The sequence below is a fragment of the Heloderma suspectum genome, chromosome 2 (genome assembly GCF_057233095.1).
Source record: "Heloderma suspectum isolate Gila_16-S chromosome 2, 16-S_ref, whole genome shotgun sequence".
NCBI lineage: Eukaryota > Metazoa > Chordata > Lepidosauria > Squamata > Helodermatidae > Heloderma > Heloderma suspectum.
The window spans coordinates 117018204-117037851 of record NC_139459.1 but is presented as its reverse complement, the minus strand read 5'-3'; the positions used below and the strand labels follow the sequence as shown (position 1 = coordinate 117037851).

The following is a 19648-nucleotide window of genomic DNA, read 5'->3' as shown; positions in this document are numbered from 1 at the left end:
AAAATGGGGAAATCCCAGGTGCCTATAGAAAAAGGGTTTACTATATTTCTTTTATATTGGCATGATGAGTTTCAGTAATATTGATTTCCCTCTTCAGGGGCTACAATAAAAATATATACATGTTGCTCCGGAACATCAAAAAATCTCAAACACTCCTAAAATAAATAATTACTATAAAATCATATAAAATTCACAACCAGTTTTAACCTATATACAGTACTGCTAATATTCATGTAAAAATCAAGAAACCATTCCTTTTGCACATATTAAAACCAACAAGGAAAAAATGAGAAGAAGAAAGTGCAAAGATTTGTTATTGTCTGTATATATAAAACACTTCAATTGAGAACATCAGGATTACTTTAACCACAATAATTATCATGTTAGAAAATAAAACAATACTGATTTATAATATTAAAAAACTTTCCTCACATAAAAACAGACTAGTGACTTGTCTGCCTTATACTGCACATTTGAAACTGACCAGCAGCTTTCATATAAATATATTAGCAGCAAATTAGATAGATTGTGTTGACCTACCTTTATAACAGGGTGGGCTTCATGAAGTAAATTTGTAGTAATGAAAGTGTACCATTTGTAAACAGCTCTAAAAAATGGCATCCCTAAAACATTATCTTAAGAGAGGATTTATTATAGAAAAAACCTAAACTATAATTCCCTTATATTATGCCACATTTTTGTAAGATAATCAGACAAATTAAAGTCCTCACATCTTAATTTATAGATTTTTTTTCTGTAAAAGTCATCAGAATGGTGACTTCAGTAGTGTGTGAACTCCTTTATTCAAAGTTTTAATACACAATAATAGTCTTTTACTCGTAACTGCTGATATTCTGAATGATGTCCCTATTTTTTTTTAGTTATTAAAGGTTAATATTTTTATAATTCCCAAGCCCGTGAAATGCTGGCATGGAATTGGGCATTGTGTGCACACCCAGATGAGTACATTTCACATAAGTTGTGCATATACAGCGTATGCACTATTTTCAAGAAGAAGAAAAACCATATTGGAAATGAGTAAAGAGGCTGATTTATAATCCTTCCATCTCCAAAGTATGAACATGAAGAACTGTGCTAAAACATTCCATTTGCCTTGGGCAATTCAGATCTAATTTGATGCATCTGATTTTCTTCATCTTCAATAACTTCTTCCCGCTTTAGTGGTGATTTAGCAATTCTCTGCTCTGTCTTTCCATCACAGAATTAAAGTTGAATGTTCTGGGATGTGTATGTTGTGTAAATTCTCTTCTCACCTCTTGTTTGGTTTCCTTATGTTGAACTTCCTAACTGAAATCTCCAGTTCTTTGAGTGATAAGACTTTATAATATTCTCTGACAACTTGGTTTTAATGCTTTGAAGCCTTGTCAATTTCATATCCTGCCTCTTTCTTTACATACCTTAACTAAGTATATTTAATGTGTGTGTTTCATGTGTTCTCCCCTCTATCACCATTTACTGACTTCAACAGGGTAAGATTGGTTCTGAAAAGGGTATTTGTTTGTCACTGGCAGGTATGTGTGAAGGTTGCAGCAAATCCTGTACATGCATCTTCAGGAACATTTTAACAGTATTGGAAGCCGCGTAGTGTAGCCTTTTGCCTTATGCATCCTTTTGGTCAAGCACTGCTTTTAGGAACATTTTTGTTGGTGGTTGCTGTGCTGTGCTGTGCTGGATCCTGTTGATGCACAGAATCTTGTATTAATGCTGAGATGCTTAAGCCCATTCTGTTTATAGAAAGAACTTCTCACTGGTAGGTGGGCACCCTTGAACAGCTGTTCATGATTTTTCCAAACATAGGATACTGCTTGAGCTGTTTCAGAATAAAGCTTTGATTGGTGGCAGCTTGAAATAGCTTTATATTGCACTATCGGACAGTATTTGGAATCTTCATTTTAAAATCAAGATTCTAAACACACTGATTTTCTAGGAATGACGTACCATCACTTTTAGCTGGCAAGTATTTAACTTGTCTAAAGGCATCTAACTTGTCTTCTAACATTTATTCAGTGCCACAGATAGATCCATCATAGTCTTACAACACAATCCTATACATACTTAGAAGTAAGTCTCATTTAGTTTAATGGCTCTCCAGGATTAGGATTGAAGCCTTCGTGTCCATCATGTACCATGCCCTATTTTAATCCCATTATTATTGCCTATAAAGCTTTGTTTAATTGCACTATTAAAATCAAACACTGAATAATTGGGTGTGTGTAAAACACCCCAAAATAATGTCAAACGAGTTATCAGAAAGGTAAGCAGTCTAACATTAATTATAGATAACTTGCAGGAAAAGGAGAGAGTAATGAGATCTTCTTATAATGATTTCATACAAATAAACGAACAATTGTAGCAGTGTTTGGCAAACGGTTTCAAAAGCAAGTGGAAGCTTTTAAAATTCTGAATCAGATGTTTTTATAAACTAAAGAGTTCTTTAACTGCAACTTTTTTAATAACGACGGAATAATACATCAATACCACACTTAAACTATGAAGTAATTGAGCTTCTGTATAGTTACTGAAGCTGAGATAAGTGAAGCCTTATCTTGAAAAATCTCAGGACCTGATACATCCCACCAAAAATATTTGGTAATGTACAGGCTGAAAAAAAGGCAACAGAACTGAACTGCAATTAATGTTAAAATACAATTTTTCACTAGACAGAAACGTTTAGGGTTCTCCCAGGATTTAGTTGAGGTCGAATAGTATAGATCCTGTGTCCTATACACAAAAATTGTATGCAAGTATTTCGGTTGGGTTCAGAAAAAAGCAATGTATTAGATGAAGAACAAGCAGGATATTTTGAGAGTGGCTGGTTGTGCATTATTTTAAATTGCTTAACATCAGCTAATGTGTCGGGGAGTGGGGGGGGAACCTTATTATATCGTCTATGGATTTAAAGGGATGGCAATTTTTTCTGACCAAGCATGATTATTAACAAAGCATTTGTCAAAAATAGATGAAAGATTTGGCATTTTTTGCTACATTAATAGTTTGTTTGGTTTTTTGCTTTAACACGTGCAATTGAATCAGGTTGTCATTTGGGACATAGGATTTAAGGCCAGTCCTATGCATGTTTAGACCAAGAAAAGGCCTATAACTCCCAGCATGACCCATGATTGGCTGGGGCATGCTGGGAGTTGTAGGCTTTTATCTAAACATTCATTGGATTACGTCCTTAATCTTAGAGGATGAGAAATTTCATTCTCAAGCCATTTCAGCCCATGTTGTATGCCAGTGATGCTGTATTAATTTCTCAGTTTTGGAAATACTCCTGAAGATTACTTTGTGACAAACTTTTGAACTGAATGTCTGCTGGCAGAGGACCCTCACTTACCCACACCAGATTTGTAGTAATATATCCCTCTGAGAGGTTTCAGTTGAAATTTCTCAGATTTAAGAGCGGTAGCTATGCAAATTTCTAGGGAGGGGTTAGCTTGCTGTTAGAAACATAGAATTTCTGGAAATGTTGAGGCCATGGGGGAAAAAGGGGTTTTCCCTGGGTGTTTTTTGTTTTTTTTAAATTGGAAATTTGGGGGGAATTGAAAAATAATGCTTATTTTTTTAGTACTCTTTACAGATCTAAAGTCATTTTGTTGCTTTAAGACAGTCTTCACCAACATGATGTCCTCCAGATATTTTGGACTTTAGCTCCCGTCAGCCTCAGGTAGCATGGCCAATGGTCAGAAATGCTGGGCAGAACATCCGGAGATCACCAGCTTGGGGAGGGCTGCTTTAGGAACATAAAACAGCCTTCTGTTCCTAAAGTTATTTTACGTATGACTTAGTTTGCTCATAAAATTATCATATTTTAAAACGATAAAAAGTAAACTCAGTTAGTAAATTTGTAATTATTGTCTGAATAAATTAGAATTACATTAAATGACTGCTACAGTATCAGAAACACAGGACTCTATAGAACAAAACCCAAGCTGTCAAGAATGCACATTTGCTATCAAGAATGCAAGATGGTGACTCTACTGAGCATAATGTTGGGAAACTGAGCATAAATGTCTATCGGTAAAATATACTTTGGATCATTAATTTTAGTAAGGATTGAAAGAACTAACTATGCTGGGAATCTTACAGAGAAGATTAAAAAAATATTTTCCCCATGGCTTCATTATTTCCAGACATTTTACATCTCTAGTCTTTCTATAAAATTATTCTTATTACTTAGTTTTTAGAAATCATTTTAGGGGGAGTAAAGGCTAGGTAAAGAGCCTCGTGTGACACAGAGTGGTAGGCGGCAGTATTGCAACCGAAACTCTCCCCACGACCTGAGTTCGATCCCAGCGGAAGCTGGGTCTCAGGTAGCCAGCTCAGGTCGACTCAGCCTTCCGTCCTTCCGTGGTCGGTAAAATGAATACCCAGCTTGCTGGGGGAAAGGTAGTCATGACTGGGGAAGGCAATGGCAAACCACCCCGCTATAGTCTGCCATGAAAACGCCAGCGAAAGCGGCGTCCCTCTAGGAGTCAGCAATGACTCGGTTGCACAGGAGGAACCTTTCCTTTCCAAAAGCTAGGTAATAATATATAAATACGTTGTCTTAAATTCAGAAAGAAAATATTTCATAATTCAAAGCTGTTCAATTTTTCAGAAAAAAAACAAAAATGGTCCTCGGAAAAACCTGTTTTTTCTGAATTCCCCAGTTTTTTCCCTCCAGGCTTTCATGTCTCTACTTGCTGTACTGCTTTTCTAAAGCTTTGGTGCTAATGCTGCATGACATTCAACTTGGAAGGAGGCTGTTATACAATTAAGATTATATCGTGGTTGGATCCTGCTTATTCCTTCTATTTGCGGAAAACACTGAGATTCAGCAGAGGCTTCTGCAGAAGGAAGTGGGAGAAAGTGGAAGAGCTTTTCATAGATTCACCTACAGGCTTGAACACCACCTTTTACATACTTCTGGTGGGTCCCCAATACTCCAGAGAAGCTTTTCAGGGACACAGAGGTCTGTAAGGGCAAGGAGGACTTGCTGAATGTCACCTCCCCCCTTTCCTCCAGTGGTAAAATCCTTTGAATGGATCTCTACTCGCAGGAACTCAGGATACAAGCCTTTGTTGAAGTAAAAAATGATTTTTTTATAAAATCTATGTGGAAAAGAATATTGCAGTCCAGAAGATTATGGATATGACTCCTTGTGCTCCAATGTTTTGTGTGTAGGGAAGGAAAGAAGGTTGATAAAATACTGATTGATCAAAACAATGCATGAGGTTGCACCCCCTATAAAATTCTAAATGGTTTGGGGCCAGGATATTTGAAGAACTGGCTTCTCTCACATGAGTCGGCCTGCCCTTTACAATTGTCATCTCAGGTCTTGCTGTGTGTCCCTTTGCCTTTAGAGACTTGGTTAGTCGGGACAGGGCCTACTCAGTAGTGGCATTTTGGAGTGATGTTCCTCAGGAAGCCTGGTTGGCTTCATCCCATTTAAGCTTTAGGCAAATGGTATGCTTTTATTTCACCAGCAATTAGATTTATTTAATTTTCCCCTGCTGTGGATGATTTTATTGCTTCTCTTGTTTCTACCTCTCAGTTCTTCTGTATTTTTATTTTATGTACCTGTTTTGATAAGTCTGTACTTTAAATGTATCTTGTGCCAATCTTGTATGTAGTAGAATTTTCTTGTTGTATGAACAAAAAAAATTAAGAGCAAATTAGAAAGGGCTGATAAATATCCAAACACACTATATATGACATGGTGGGATTTATGTTTGTTCTGTGTCAAATACTTTCATATCAAACTTATTTGAAAATATAATCCCAGTATAAGCAAACTGCCAAAGAGCATTTGCTCAGTTTTGCTTCAGTATGGTCCCTCTTCTTGACCTGATTCAACAAATATCTTCAGTTCACACAACCATTGATTCATGGCTAAAATATATGTCCCTTGTGGTTCTTCCATGGGTTGGATCATGAGAGAGTAACACAATCCTTTAGTCCAAAGGCTCAAAATCTTGTATTCTTTTCAGTACTTCCAGTGTTACTGGTGCCCATGTGTGCAAAACAGAGTGCTGATGGTTTTAATAAGCCTCCCCAGGATTTACAGTGAGGTCTACCTGAAGCATGCAATACAGGTTGCATTGTCCTCTGGATGCTGCAAGCAGTTTCTTCGGTCAGATGTGAATTCTGTTTACAGTAGCTTTGTCTGTTTTATGGCCCTGCCTTTTTTTTCCTTATGACTGTGCAAATGCTAGTTCTGTATTTTTACTGGACTGTGGTCCTTGCCACTGCTTTCATGTCTGTGTCTCGTGATGTCTCATATTCTTCCTACGTGCAGCACCACCTTCTTCTTCGTTACTTCTAAAACTTGTGTTTTAATTCTATACCACCTTCCCTAGTTCATCTCTTCCTCTCCACCTTCTTGTGAATGACTTCCAGAGAGGTAGCCGTGTTAGTCTGTTGTAGGAAAGACAGACCTTTGTCTGGCACATTTAAAGATTTTAACAGATTTATTATGGTATTGGCTTTCATGGACTAGAGACCATTTCATCAGATGCATGAAATATTATCCTCACTTGGTAAAGAAAAAATGGTAAGTAAATAACCAAATAGTTATAAAATTGCAAATCTGTGACGATTTTAAATAAAGTTAAAATGTATACAAGATGACCACAGTTACATTAATAAGAGTAGTAAGTGACAATATAATTGCTTTGCTGTGTTATCACCTATGCTATGTATTCAGAGAGGACAATTATCTCAATTTATGCCTAAAGGAATAAGATCAAGCTTCCTTAAGAGTTCTAATTTGAAGGTCTTTTGCTGAAGAATGTAAAAAGAAAAGTTAGCCATGCTTGTCCATGAGAAAAAAAATCCAAGATTGAGAGTTGAGTAATACTGTCATGGGTGGCTGGGAAATGCTGGGAGTTGTAGGACTTTTTTCTGTCTAAACATGGACGTGATTGCATCCTAAAGGAATTAGTCACTGCTAGGTGCTGCAGGTATGAGCCTACAGGTAGCAATCTGGGACAAAGAAGAAATGGTTGATCTCCATTTCTGAAAAGATAAAATCTGACTGTAACAGTCCTGGGAAATTAAAATATTATTTCAATGGTTTCTGAATGATGGTGTTTCTGATGTCTGATTTTTGTCCCTTTGTTCATTTGCATACAGAATGACCTTTTTGTCTTCACCAGGAACTGTTTCTTTTTAACAATTGATGATTTGCTCATGTAGTTCCATCTGTTCTTCTATAGTATCTTATACATACCATTTCTATGTCTTAGTTTAAATGCTGTTATCGAAACATTCAACTTTTTCTGTGAAATGCTACCTAATTCAGTGGCTGTTATTGATAATGGATTTAGTGAGTGCAAACAGATTGAAGCTCAGTCCAGGCAAAATAGGTGCTCCTGGTCAGTTGGAAGGCAGATCAGAGAATATGGTTCATCCTGTCTTAGATGGGGTTGCACTCCCCTTGAAGACTCGAGTACACAATTTGGGTGCACACCTGGGTTTAGCCCTGAACCTGGAAGCCCAGGTTTTGGCAGTGGCCAGGAGTGTTTTGCACAGCTAACTCTAGTGCGTTAACTGTGCCTGTTCCTGGGCATGTTATATCTGACCGTGGTGACTCATGCCTTGGTTACATTATGTTTGGACTACTATAACATGCCCTACGTGGGGCTACCTTTGAAAAGTGTTCTGAAACTTCTGTTGAAGCAGAACGTTGCAGCCAGAATATTGACTAGGGCCAGTAATAGGGAGTATGGGTCTCGGATGTTACAACAGCTTCACTGGTTACTGATCTGTTTCCAGGCACAACTTGAAGTGGTGGTTATGACCTACAAAGCCCTACATGGCTTGAGGCCTGTTTGAAAGACCACATTCTCCCAATAAGTCCCATATAAGTCTGCCTGGGTTTTAAGATCCTCAGTGGCGGAGGTCCTTCTTTCTGTCCCACCAACATCTGAAGCACATGTAGCAGGAGCTTGGGATGGGGGGCTTCTTGGCGGCATCTCCCAGATTCTGGGATTCCTTGCCAAGGGAGGCTGAGATAGCCCTGTGTTAGCCTTCTGGTGACAGGCAAAGTCATTCTGTTTAAACCAGCCTTTGGCCCCTAAGCTGACTTGGAAATATGGCGTAATTGTTGTTATTTGGTGGTTTTGAGTTATTTTGTTGATCTATTTACCGGGTTTGTTCTTTGTTTTTACTCTATATTATAGTTTAATGTATTTACATTACTGTTACTTGCCACCATTTGGTCAAAAGGCATGATACGAATTTAACAAATAAATGGCATGCAAATGTTAGTAGGCATATTTCAGGATGCTGTAGATTCTGCACTGTCCTCTTTGGTCATATTGCTGCTTCTTCCATTCTGCAGTCGCTTGCAAAATTGCTAGTGCACTGATTGCTTTCATCATCTGTGTGGACATGGTTTAAAAAATACAAAGACAAACCCACCGATTGCTGCCTTAATTTGGGGATTGGGGATGGTGGTGGTAGAAGGGGAACATATAATGGTTTGGGAGCTAAGCTTTGATGTGAGGGCAAGAAAAATTACCAAAATTCTTGGAGCCATGTGTACACTCTAGGAGCCACCCCAACTGTTGAAGTGAATGATCGTCCACAAGCTTGCAAAGCTAATCAGTATAGAGCATTTAAACTAGTTTTGAAACTTCTCTTTAGGCCATTCCCAGTCATTCTTATCTGTGATTCCTTGAAGAGGATTGCATTCTAAAACAGAATTAAAGACATTGAGTTCAAGCGTCACATTTTAGTGATTAAATTTAATCACAATTCTCCCCATGGTTAAAATTCTTTAATCATATAGGAGAAGATTACATGACTGCTTTATTCCTGTTCTCTTTGGGGGAAAAAACCTTTCATATCCTTCTTGTTTGATAACATGCCTACCAGCCTTGTGTTGTATTCAAATGTAATATTGATAGTTGATATAGTTTATAGCTTATATAATTTCTAATGCATTGTGATTTGTTACTTGCTGTGTTTACAAGAATATGTCTTGGCTTAGATCTTGAGTTGCCCTTCCATGAACAGAAGGGACTCTGATCCATCAGAGGCTTGCTGGAGAAAGATGGGGAGGTGGGTTCTGCCTTTTCTGCTTTCATCCTGCTGCGCCAGGCTGGAAGGCTCCCCCTGCAAAACAGATTCTCAGGGGGAAATGGAAATAGGTGAAAATTGCCCCGCCCATTTTGCTGCACACAGGAAATTATGTTACAAGAGACTTGATACAAGTAATAACTTATAACAGTTTGGGGAAGGTAAACATTCGTGCTGATAGGTTTACAGCTCCCTGAATAAAATATCCTTATTTTCTATATCAAAGTATATCTGCTGAACATTGGGAACTTGTGCTTCAGAAATTATAAGCAGTGTCTACTTGTGTCTGCTTAAGTTTTATGAAAAATGTGAATGTTGTTACTATCTTCAAAGTGCATCTAATAGTCAGTTTGTATGTTTCAATGAGTGCGCTCCTGAAAATTACTTTTAAGATTAGTGTGGTTCCCTCTTCGTCAGTGTAAAATAGTTTAACTGCCTTTTACTGAAAATTAATAATTTCTATTTTCCCTTTTTTAATCATCAGGACAGAGTTTGGGATATGGATTTGTGAACTACATCGACCCTAAGGATGCTGAAAAGGCAATCAACACTCTGAATGGATTGAGACTTCAAACCAAAACTATAAAAGTATGTAGAAATTCAGAAAAAAAAATACTGATGCTAGAATATACATATGACTAACCTGTTTTATGCATTTCCAGAGGTTCTCTGGGTTTAGATCTAGTGATGGCTTATTCACAAGCTATGGTCTTTTATTACTGGGGAGAAAGAACTCAATCCTTTCCCTGCCGACACTTTCCCCCACATTTACTCCCCCGCCTCTCTATTTGCAATTTATTTCATCAATTATTAAAAATAAAGTTTAATTGCCCTTCATCTCTGCCAATACCAGGGCAGTGAATGAGTGTGTAATCAAAAGCATCGTACAATATGCAATAAAACGACATCATAATAAAACCAAAAAAGAGCAGCAATTGCTCCACCAGATACAGTTTTTCCTAATAGAAATGGGCCATCAGGCTTGCCTTATTCAGGCATTAACATAATAAATGCAACACGTGAATGGCGACAGGGCCGTGTTAAGTAGTAAACCTACCCCTGACATCACGCATTAAGGTTTTTGCACATTTAGCTGTATTGTCAGAAGATTCCATGTGATTTGGAACCCTGATAGTGTAAGGCTTTGAATCACATGGAAGTCTCTGTGCAAAGGCCTCCCCGCTGCAGGCATTTTACACTGTACGCATGGACACCCGAGAGCAGAACTACATAGCGTGCTTGACATCAGAGGTGGGATTGCTTTCTCACAGGTTGTGTTTACTACTTTTAGTTCACAGCAGAAAGGGTTGCTGCATCTTCATTATGTTGACATTAGAAATATTCTGATCATCTTCAAGGCCCCGGCACTGAAGAGATGATGCTCCGCCCCTTTTCTGTAGTTCCGAACTGGGAAGCGGGGGATCACGATTCATGCTTTGGACACACTCACCAATGACGTCTTGGTGCTTTCTGAGCGTCTCTGAGGCCCAGCATGATATCAAGGAGAACTTCCCATGTTCTCGAGAAGGGCTTGTTCATTCTCTAGATTAAAGTGATGGTTTGTGCGGCCATGGCCTTAAATCGCTTTTTTAAACAATGTGATAATCCAGCTGCAACTGCAGAATTATTTCATTTATATACCACTCAATAGCTGAAGCTCTCTTTGTCAATATCAGCACTTTGAATCGGGCCCGGACATGGACTGGCATCCAGTGCAGCTGGAAAAGTCTGGCATAATGTGATCTCGTTGGCCAGTTCCCGTTATCAATCTCACTGCCCCGTTTTGGATCAGCTGAAGTTTTCGGACTGTTTTCAAAGGCATCCCCATGTATAACACATTGCAGTAGTCCAGATGAGAGGTTATGAGAGCATAGATAACTACAGCTAGGCTATCTCTGTCAAGATAAGGGTGTAGTTGGTATATCAGCCTAAGTTGATAAAAGGTGTTCCGTGCCCCTGAGTCCACCTGTGTCTCAAGTGACAGTTCTGGGTCCAAACTATGAACCTGATCTTTTAGGGGGAGTGCAAGCTCCTACAGAACAGGTTGAAAGTCACCTAGCCGGGTGATGTTAGTATGCAAAGTTTTTACTGTGGTTCTACTCAAGGTTTGGCACATTGGTGGGAAGACAAACCATACTGTAAATAAGAAAAACAAGTTGGGACTTTTCATAAATGGGATTTATGTGATGACCACAGAGCAGGAGTGGGGAACCTTTGCCTTCCAGATGTTGTTGGACTCCAGCTCCTATCATCCATGCCCCTTGGCCATGCTTCCTGGGGCTGATGGGAGCTAGACAACAATATCTAGAGGTCCAGGTTCCTGAACCTGGCCATAGAGAGGACTTAGAGCAGGAATGTTTGTTTGTTTGATTTCTATACTGCCCAATAGCTGAAGCTCTCTAAGACGGTTCACAAGCATTAAATATTTATATTTGAAGAATTCTTCATAGATCTTTTGTCAGCCAACACACATTCCATTCTTGAATCCATAGTGCAAGTGAGAGTTAATTCTCCGTGGGGCAAAGGCTGGGCAAATATTTCTTCTTCCTCACACAGAACGTTTCTTCACATTACACTTCTAAATTGACTATTAATGTGTTTGTGTATAATTATCACCTGTCAGGGGAATATAGATTTTTTTAAAAATCTTCAAATTAAGTCTGCAGGTTTTCTTCCCACTGCAATATTTAAAAATTGTAGACGCATTACCATTATGAAGGAGTAGCAGAAGGAGATTGAAAAATTTTCTCCATTCCTTCTACTCCAATGATCTAACAATGACCAATGCTGTAACTGTCCAGTTATAGAAAATTGTTTATTGCCATACCTTGTTATACATGTTAGAAAACAACAAATCCCATTAAGGACTTCAGTTCAAAGGGTATTGATTCTCAAGACATTTTTTCTTTTCTTTTTTGCTTCATTTTCACTTTTTTCATGGGAATACTTAACATGGTATCTTCTTTTGAAGTAAAGTTAAAACTGCAAGTAACAAGAAAGGAAAAATGCACATGCTAAAAAGGCATCTTATGATTTAAAACAGACGGCACTATATTACTATAATAATATATAATAATATATATTATTATAATATATCTAGTCCATTATCTAGCATATCTAGCCTTGCAGTATCAGTTACTTCAAAACAAATACACTAGTGTAATATCTTCTTCAAGAGCCTTCCATATTTAATGCAAACTTTTGAATATAAATGTGGTTTCAGAATGGGATACATGTTTGAATGACAGCTGTCTGATGGTAGAGTCTATACATACTGCTTTGGAAGAAAATAGCACTATCTCCTTTTAGTGTATATATTTGCAAAAACATATAGGTAGGAAGTAATCTTCGGTAGATGACAATTTTTAATGGTGATCTTTTCCATTAACCAACGTGTCAAGAGAACTGTGAAATATGTATGCGTTGTATAAAATCTCTTTAGAACATCTGAAGGAAATGAACTGTGAAGGTGAGGAAGAAGCACCCTCACAACCTCTGTGTTTTGTTCCTTCCATATTAAAGAACATTGATCCTAGTGAGTGGCAAAAGGAGATCCTATTTGGAGGTTTAATTAAAATGAGTGAATTTTATTGATGCTATCAATCAGCAGAGATTGAGGGAAAGGGCTTGGTGCCAAACCATTTAGTGCTCTTGACAGGGTAATTAAATACCACAGGACTGTAGTCTCAAGATAAAGTGAAGTGCTTCTGCAGATGTGAAGCAGAATAACAATTTGTATTGGAACAAAGGAAAGGTGTTTTTCCTTTCTGTGTATGGGGAGTGGGGGTTAAAATTAGAATTGTTTTGTTTGTTATATTATTGGTTGAGTTTGTGGAGGCTATTTAACGTTGTAAACTGTGAGACCTTGTATGAAGAGCAGGGTAAGAACCATTCTAAATTTAAAGTAAGTAAGGGTGCAATGCTATGCATGTTTAGACAGAGAAAAGGCCTACAACTCCCAGAATGGCTGGCTGGGGAACGCTGGGAATTGTAGGCCTTTTCTCTGTCTAAACATGCATAGGATTGCACCCTAGAACTGTTTTGTCAGACTTCTAAATTACAGAAAATGTCTTCCCCATTTTTAACATAGTTTATTTTAAATTCACACATATTGGAAACTTTTTGTTCTTTTTTACCCCCGCCCTTTCCTGTGTGTTTTGGGGGGGGGGGGAATTTTGGAGGAAAATGGGGGGAAGGTTTAATATCCCCCGCCCAGAGTGTTTGGTCCTGATCCGAATTAGGAATTGGTCTTCCTAGCCACCATAACCAGTAAAAATGAGGCCTTCATTCTAGTTTCTCAAGAATCTTAGCTTTACAATAAGAAAAGATAGTTGAGCTACTTTAAGATAAAGTCACCCCTGTTTAGTCAGTTGATGATCAAAATTTGAGGCTTGCTGTTCTCATCACTGAGGGGTTGATCCTCTAACCTTTCTACACAATTGTATGGTGATCACAATTGTATGACAGTTTCCTGAGCAGAACTCAGAAGCTTTTCATGGGTGTTTGTGTTGAATGTTGACACTGTCTACATTAGAACAACCTGAGGAACAACTTGTAAGAGCAGGAAGTCTACAAGTTCTAGCTGGCATTGGTAGCAGAGGGTTGTATTCTGTTAGATGGTTGTGAAGTTCAATTCCACCATGACACTTCAGCAAAATAGAAAGGATTTTCAAAACAGTTATCACCTTCGTTGGACTTAAGTTATGTATTAACAACTCAGTAACTTAATTATTTAGTTTAATGCACACATGAAATTAACTTTCTAAGAAGTTCTATTCATTTCATGGCTTTTGACTTACATTTTCCCTTTCTAGTTTCTAAGACTAATTTCCCCCGCTGCAGATATATTCTGCAATTTTATTAAAGTGCCAAGTACTATCAGTACTTACGTTTTCTGGTCCAAAATCGAACATGTGGGGGAAAATGGATTCTTGACAGTAAGATACCTATTTTAATTCCCTGGCCAAGAAATGTTGTTGCAAAAGTGAAGAATGAATGACTGTGAAAAGGGCCATAGCACAGTGGTAGAGCACATGCTTTCCGTGTAGAAGGTCCCAGGTTCAATCCCTGACATTTCCAGGTAGGGCAGGAAAAATGTCTTCCTAAAGCCCTGGAAACCTGCTACCAGTCAGCATCAACAATACCTGGCTACATAGACCAATGGTCTGATTCAGTATAGGGAGTGATCCTATGGCTCCTAGACAGTGTTTGCAGGGGCCATAGGTTATTTTGGATTCCTGGATCCGAGGTCAGAGACAGCACTCTGACCTTGGATCCAGGAAGCCATGCTCCCCCCCCCTTTCTCAGCTGACACAGAAAGAACTGCGTAAGCTGCCTCTCTGAGGTTGCAAAATCGACCTTGGAGAGGAGGTAAGGGTACATTTCTGTGGGTGGGGAGGGGACTGGAGAGGTTGGCTTATGAAATATCCCCAGGTCTCTCCAGCCTTCTTCCCTCCCCCTCCGCAGCACCCCAGCTAGATGGGCAAAAAGCCCATCTAGCAAAAATGCAGAGCGGGAGGAGTGCAGAGGTGAAGATCATCTCCGCCACTCCTGCTCTCCACTGGATGCCCGTAAGCCTCTGAATTCAGAGGCTTGTGAGCTTTGGGATAGGATCGTGCTCTTAAACTTTTGCTGGCATGAGTTTCACAAGCTAGTGTCTACTGAAGACGCAGTTCTTCAATTTAAATAATTGCAACTCTGTCCATAGAATTTGGAAAAGGTATACTCTGGGCTTGATTTTAATCAGAATTCATGATGAAGCCAGATTTTTCACAGGTAAAACCCTTTGTTTAGGGCTCTTCGTTTAGGCTGCAAAGGGTTATCATCTGTCAAGGGCTCCTTGGAGGGCTCTCTCAGTCTAATCCAGTAGCCAAGTCCAGACGCAGAGAAAGGGATTCTTTTCAAAGCTTTATTCTTCTTTTACAACTTACACCTCTACAGGTAGCAACTAGATCTGAGCAGCAGCATCCCTATGCCCTAAGTTGGAACAGTTGGTCCCCGTTTGAAAAGCAATTACTGGCAGACCCCTGAATATAAGGACTAGGGAGAATCCCTCCCCTTTTCCCTTGGATCCTCTGGGCGCAACTGTTCTTTGAGTGCCAACCGGGCACTACGCCTCCTTTCCGCGCTCTCCATTTGGCGCTGCTCTCTGCGTCTGTGCCGCGCATCCAACCAGTCTGCTATCGGTGCTGGGTCACTCCCTGGACTGCTTTTTAATTTAGGAATGCCGGTGGGAGGAATCTCTGTCAGCTGCGGGCCCTGGGAAAAAGGGGCGTGCTCCTCTCCCAGGAGCGACTGCTCTTCCTCCGAATCAGAACTACTCTGGGATTCTATGGGCTCAGTGTCCACCCTGACATCATCCCCGCTCCCATGAGGCCCCCCCTCCTGCTCCTCCCTTGGGGCTCCGGGCTTGTGGGGGTACAGCTGGTGGAAGTGCCGCAGCAGCAACGGAGCATGCACATTTTCTGCGGGTTCTCAGGATCGCTCATCAGGCCCATACCCCTTCCAGTCAACCAGATATTGCAAGCGGCCACGAGAAAGGCGGGAGTCCAGAATCTCCACGATCTCAAACTCCTCCTCCCCCTCCACCAGCACTGGCGGTGGGGGGGAGCCGACTGAGCGATGAGGATCGCCAGAAATCAGGGGGGACAGCAAGGACTGGTGAAAAACAGGATGGATCTTCATGGAGGGGGAGAGAGCCAGGCGAAAAGCAACAGGGTTAATCTGGGCCGTAACCTGGAAAGGCCCCGTGCGGCGAGGCGCAAGCTTCCGTGCGGGCGAGTGAGAGGGGAGGTATTGGGTGGACAACCAAACCCAGTCCCCCAGTTGCAGAGACGGACCCGGCTGGCGCCGCCGGTCTGCCGAGGCCTTGTAGGCTGTCTTGGCTTGCTCGAGGGAATCCCGTAAGAGGTGGTGTACCGCTCGCAACTCCGCTAAAAAGTCCTGGGCCGCTGGCACCGAAGAGGGAGCTAGGGTGGACGGGAAGGCCTTGGGGTGGTAATCAAAATCGGCAAAAAATGGAGTTTGGTGGGTGGAAGCATGGCAGGCATTGTTATAAGCAAATTCTGCGACAGGCAGCAAGGAAACCCAGTCATCTTGCTGGTAATTGACATAACAGCGCAGATATTGTTCCAGAGTAGCATTGGCGCGCTCGGTCTAACCGTCCGTCTGTGGATGGTGGGCGGACGAAAGACGGAGCGTCACATGGAGCAACGCCAGTAGCTCCCTCCAGAAATGGGCAGTGAATTGGGCCCCCCTATCAGAAATGAGGCCCTTGGGCCATCCGTGGAAGTGGAAAACATGCGTCACGAACAGCTCCGCCATCTCCCTGGCTGTGGGCAACCCCGAGCAGGGGATGAAATGGGCCATCTTAGAAAACAAATCCACCACCACCAGAATAGTGGTCTTACCGTGTGAGCGAGGCAAGTCAGTGATGAAGTCAAGGGAGAGCAGCTTCCAAGGTCCTGAGGGGGTAGGCAGTGGGTGAAGCAAGCCTGTGGGCTTGCCTGAGGGGGCCTTCGCTCGCTGGCAGGTTGGGCAGGAGGCGACATAGGACTTGACATTCTGACACACACGAGGCCACCAAAATTCCCTAGTCACTCTATGCAGGGTCTTGGCGACGCCAAAATGCCCCGCTGTGGGGGAGTCGTGGCACTGATGGAGGACCCTCTCGCAGAGGGGTCTAGAAGGCACATAGACCCGGCCGGAATGGTAAAGCAGGCCACCTCGCAAAGAAAAGGGGGTGGGGGGGGCAGAGGCTAGCCCCAATTCCTGCACCTTTGTGCAAACAAAATCATCCTGAGCCTGTGCAGAGTGAAGGAGCTCTTCCCAAGAGTGAGGTACCACAGCTGCCGCCAGGCCTTGGGGGGGAATCCGGTCGGTCTCCTTCTTGTCAAACAAGATTAGCGAGAAGAAGTCCTGAAGCCCATTTAGCGGCCATGCCCAACAGTAGATTAATAACAAAACCCACACGAACCTGTTCCGTCTGGAAATCCTCAGGTCTAAGACGCATGTACAGCTCTGACTGGGCCCTGAAAATCTTGCAAAAGTTCTCTCTCACCAGAAAACTTCTCTGGCAACGCCACTGGGCACTTGCGGCATGGGGGAATCGGAGGGGGGGGGTTGAAACGTTGCCTGTAGATTCTGCACGGCAGCTGTCAATTGAGCCATCTGATCACGGAGCATCTGGTTTTCTTGCGCCAGAGCTTGCACCGTTGGGTTCCCAGCACGCTCCATAAGGCAGTAGGAGAAAAGAGGGATAGAGGAGAGGAAAAAAAAGAGGAACCGGGACCAAGCTGTCAAGGGCTCCTTGGAGGGCTCTCTCAGTCTAATCCAGTAGCCAAGTCCAGATGCAGACAAAGGGATTATTTTCAAAGCTTTATTCTTCTTTTACAACTTATACCTCTACAGGTAGCAACTAGATCTGAGCAGCAGCATCCCTATGCCCTAAGTTGGAACAGTTGGTCCCCGTTTGAAAAGCAATTACTGGCAGACCCCTGAATATAAGGACTAGGGAGAATCCCTCCCCTTTTCCCTTGGATCCTCTGGGCGCAACCCCTTGGGGGGGAATCCGGTCGGTCTCCTTCTTGTCAAACACATGCCGAAAAGCTGCATACTTCTCTGGGAGGATGACGGTAGCTGAAGGACTGCCAGAAGCAGAGAAGGAGGGGGGGGAAGGGTGAAAGCCTGGGCATGGACTGGCGCCTCCTCCATGAGGCAATGCTCCCAGTAGTAGGGAGATGCAAACTCCATTTGCCGAAACCCCCAAGAAATTTGAGAGTTGTGCTTAGAGAGCCAGGAAAAACCCAGCACAATTGGGTATAAGGGAACCTTGGCTAAGTGAAATTGAATCTGCTCAACGTGTGACTGGGCGCGTAGAGTGATTGGAATTGTAATACGGGTCACCTCGCCCGAAGAGAGAGGATGCCCATCAATGGTCTGCACTGCGAAGGGGGCAGGAAGGGGCAGGGTAGGAATCCCGTGTAAGAGGGCGAAGGTCTCATCCATGAAACTGGTCATAGCCCCTGAGTCCACTAAAGCTAGTGCCTCCACCCCACCCCGCTGTGGGGAGAGGAGGTGAACATACAACCTCAGATGGGAGGGTGGGGGGGGGTTGGGGAAGGCGCCCAGCCGGTGGGGAGCTGACCCCCACACTGGAGGCTCCCAGCAAGCTTGGGGGGCAGTCTAGTCAAGCCTGGGGATGAGGAGGAGGAGGAGGCAGCAGAGCCGTGGATTTAACTGGGCAGGTCTTGGCGAAATGCCCCAGACTTCCACATCGAAAACATGGGCGCTCAGCTCGCCGGCGCTGAAGCTCCTCTGGCGGCAGTGAGGCTCGGGTAGCCCCCAGCTGCATCGGGGTCTCCTCCACCTCCAGCACCAGAGCGGGGGGTGGGGAAGGAGGCAGGAAACGGGGAATGGGAGGAGGGAAATCCTAGTTCCCGGCGCCCTGCCGGGTCTGGCGGCGCCCTGCCGGGTCTGGCGGCGCCCCTCCAGTCGACTGTCTATCTGAAGGCAGGTCTGGATGAGCTCCTCCAAAGTAGGTGGGCAGGGCGTGCACGCCAACTCACCTAAGATCTCGTCGTTCAAACCATCCAAAAACTGAGCCACTAGCGCGGCATCATTCCATTGTAAATCCTGCATCAGCGAGCGAAAGGTTGTCGCGTAGCTGGAAACTGAGTCCTTGCCCTGCCGGAGGCGGCGAATCTCCTGAGAAGCCATCTGCGTGCACAGCGGGTCACCGAAAAAACGTGCTATGGCTGTCATGAAACCTTGATAGTCCCCAAGCAGGAGGTCATTAGCGAGAAGAAGTCCCGAAGCCCATTTAGCGGCCATGCCCAACAGTAGATTAATAACAAAACCCACACGAACCTGTTCCGTCTGGAAATCCTCAGGTCTAAGATGCATGTACAGCTCTGACTGGGCCCTGAAAATCTTGCAAAAGTCCTCTCTCACCGGAAAACTTCTCTGGCAACGCCACTGGGCACTTGCGGCATGGGGGAATCGGAGGGGGGGGGGTTGAAACGTTGCCTGTAGATTCTGCACGGCAGCCGTCAGTTGAGCCATCTGATCACGGAGCATCTGGTTTTCTTGCGCCAGAGCTTGCACCGTTGGGTTCCCGGCACCCTCCATAAGGCAGTAGGAGAAGAGAGGGAGAGAGGAGAGAAAAAAAAAGAGGAACGGGGACCAAGCTGTCAAGGGCTCCTTGGAGGGCTCTCTCAGTCTAATCCAGTAGCCAAGTCCAGACGCAGACAAAGGGATTCTTTTCAAAGCTTTATTCTTCTTTTACAACTTACACCTCTACAGGTAGCAACTAGATCTGAGCAGCAGCATCCCTATGCCCTAAGTTGGAACAGTTGGTCCCCGTTTGAAAAGCAATTACTGGCAGACCCCTGAATATAAGGACTAGGGAGAATCCCTCCCCTTTTCCCTTGGATCCTCTGGGCGCAACCGTTCTTCGCGCCAACCGGGCGCTACTCCTCCTTTCCGCGCTCTCCATTTGGCGCCGCTCTCTGCGTCTGCGCTGTGCATCCAACCAGTCTGCTATCGGTGCTGGGTCACCCCC

The 19648-nt window shown here is 42.8% G+C and overlaps 1 protein-coding gene across 15 annotated transcripts in view; it reads left to right on the top strand.

Moving 5' to 3' along the window:
- ELAVL2 (ELAV like RNA binding protein 2) overlaps positions 1-19648 on the top strand; it is a 168521-nt gene that overhangs the window by 115501 nt on the left and 33372 nt on the right. For all 15 annotated transcript variants that reach the window (XM_084834607.1, XM_084834602.1, XM_084834595.1 and 12 more), the window contains one exon: positions 9572-9675. In XM_084834607.1, the coding sequence (XP_084690733.1) occupies positions 9572-9675 (104 nt within the window). The remainder of the gene's footprint in view (positions 1-9571; positions 9676-19648) is intronic.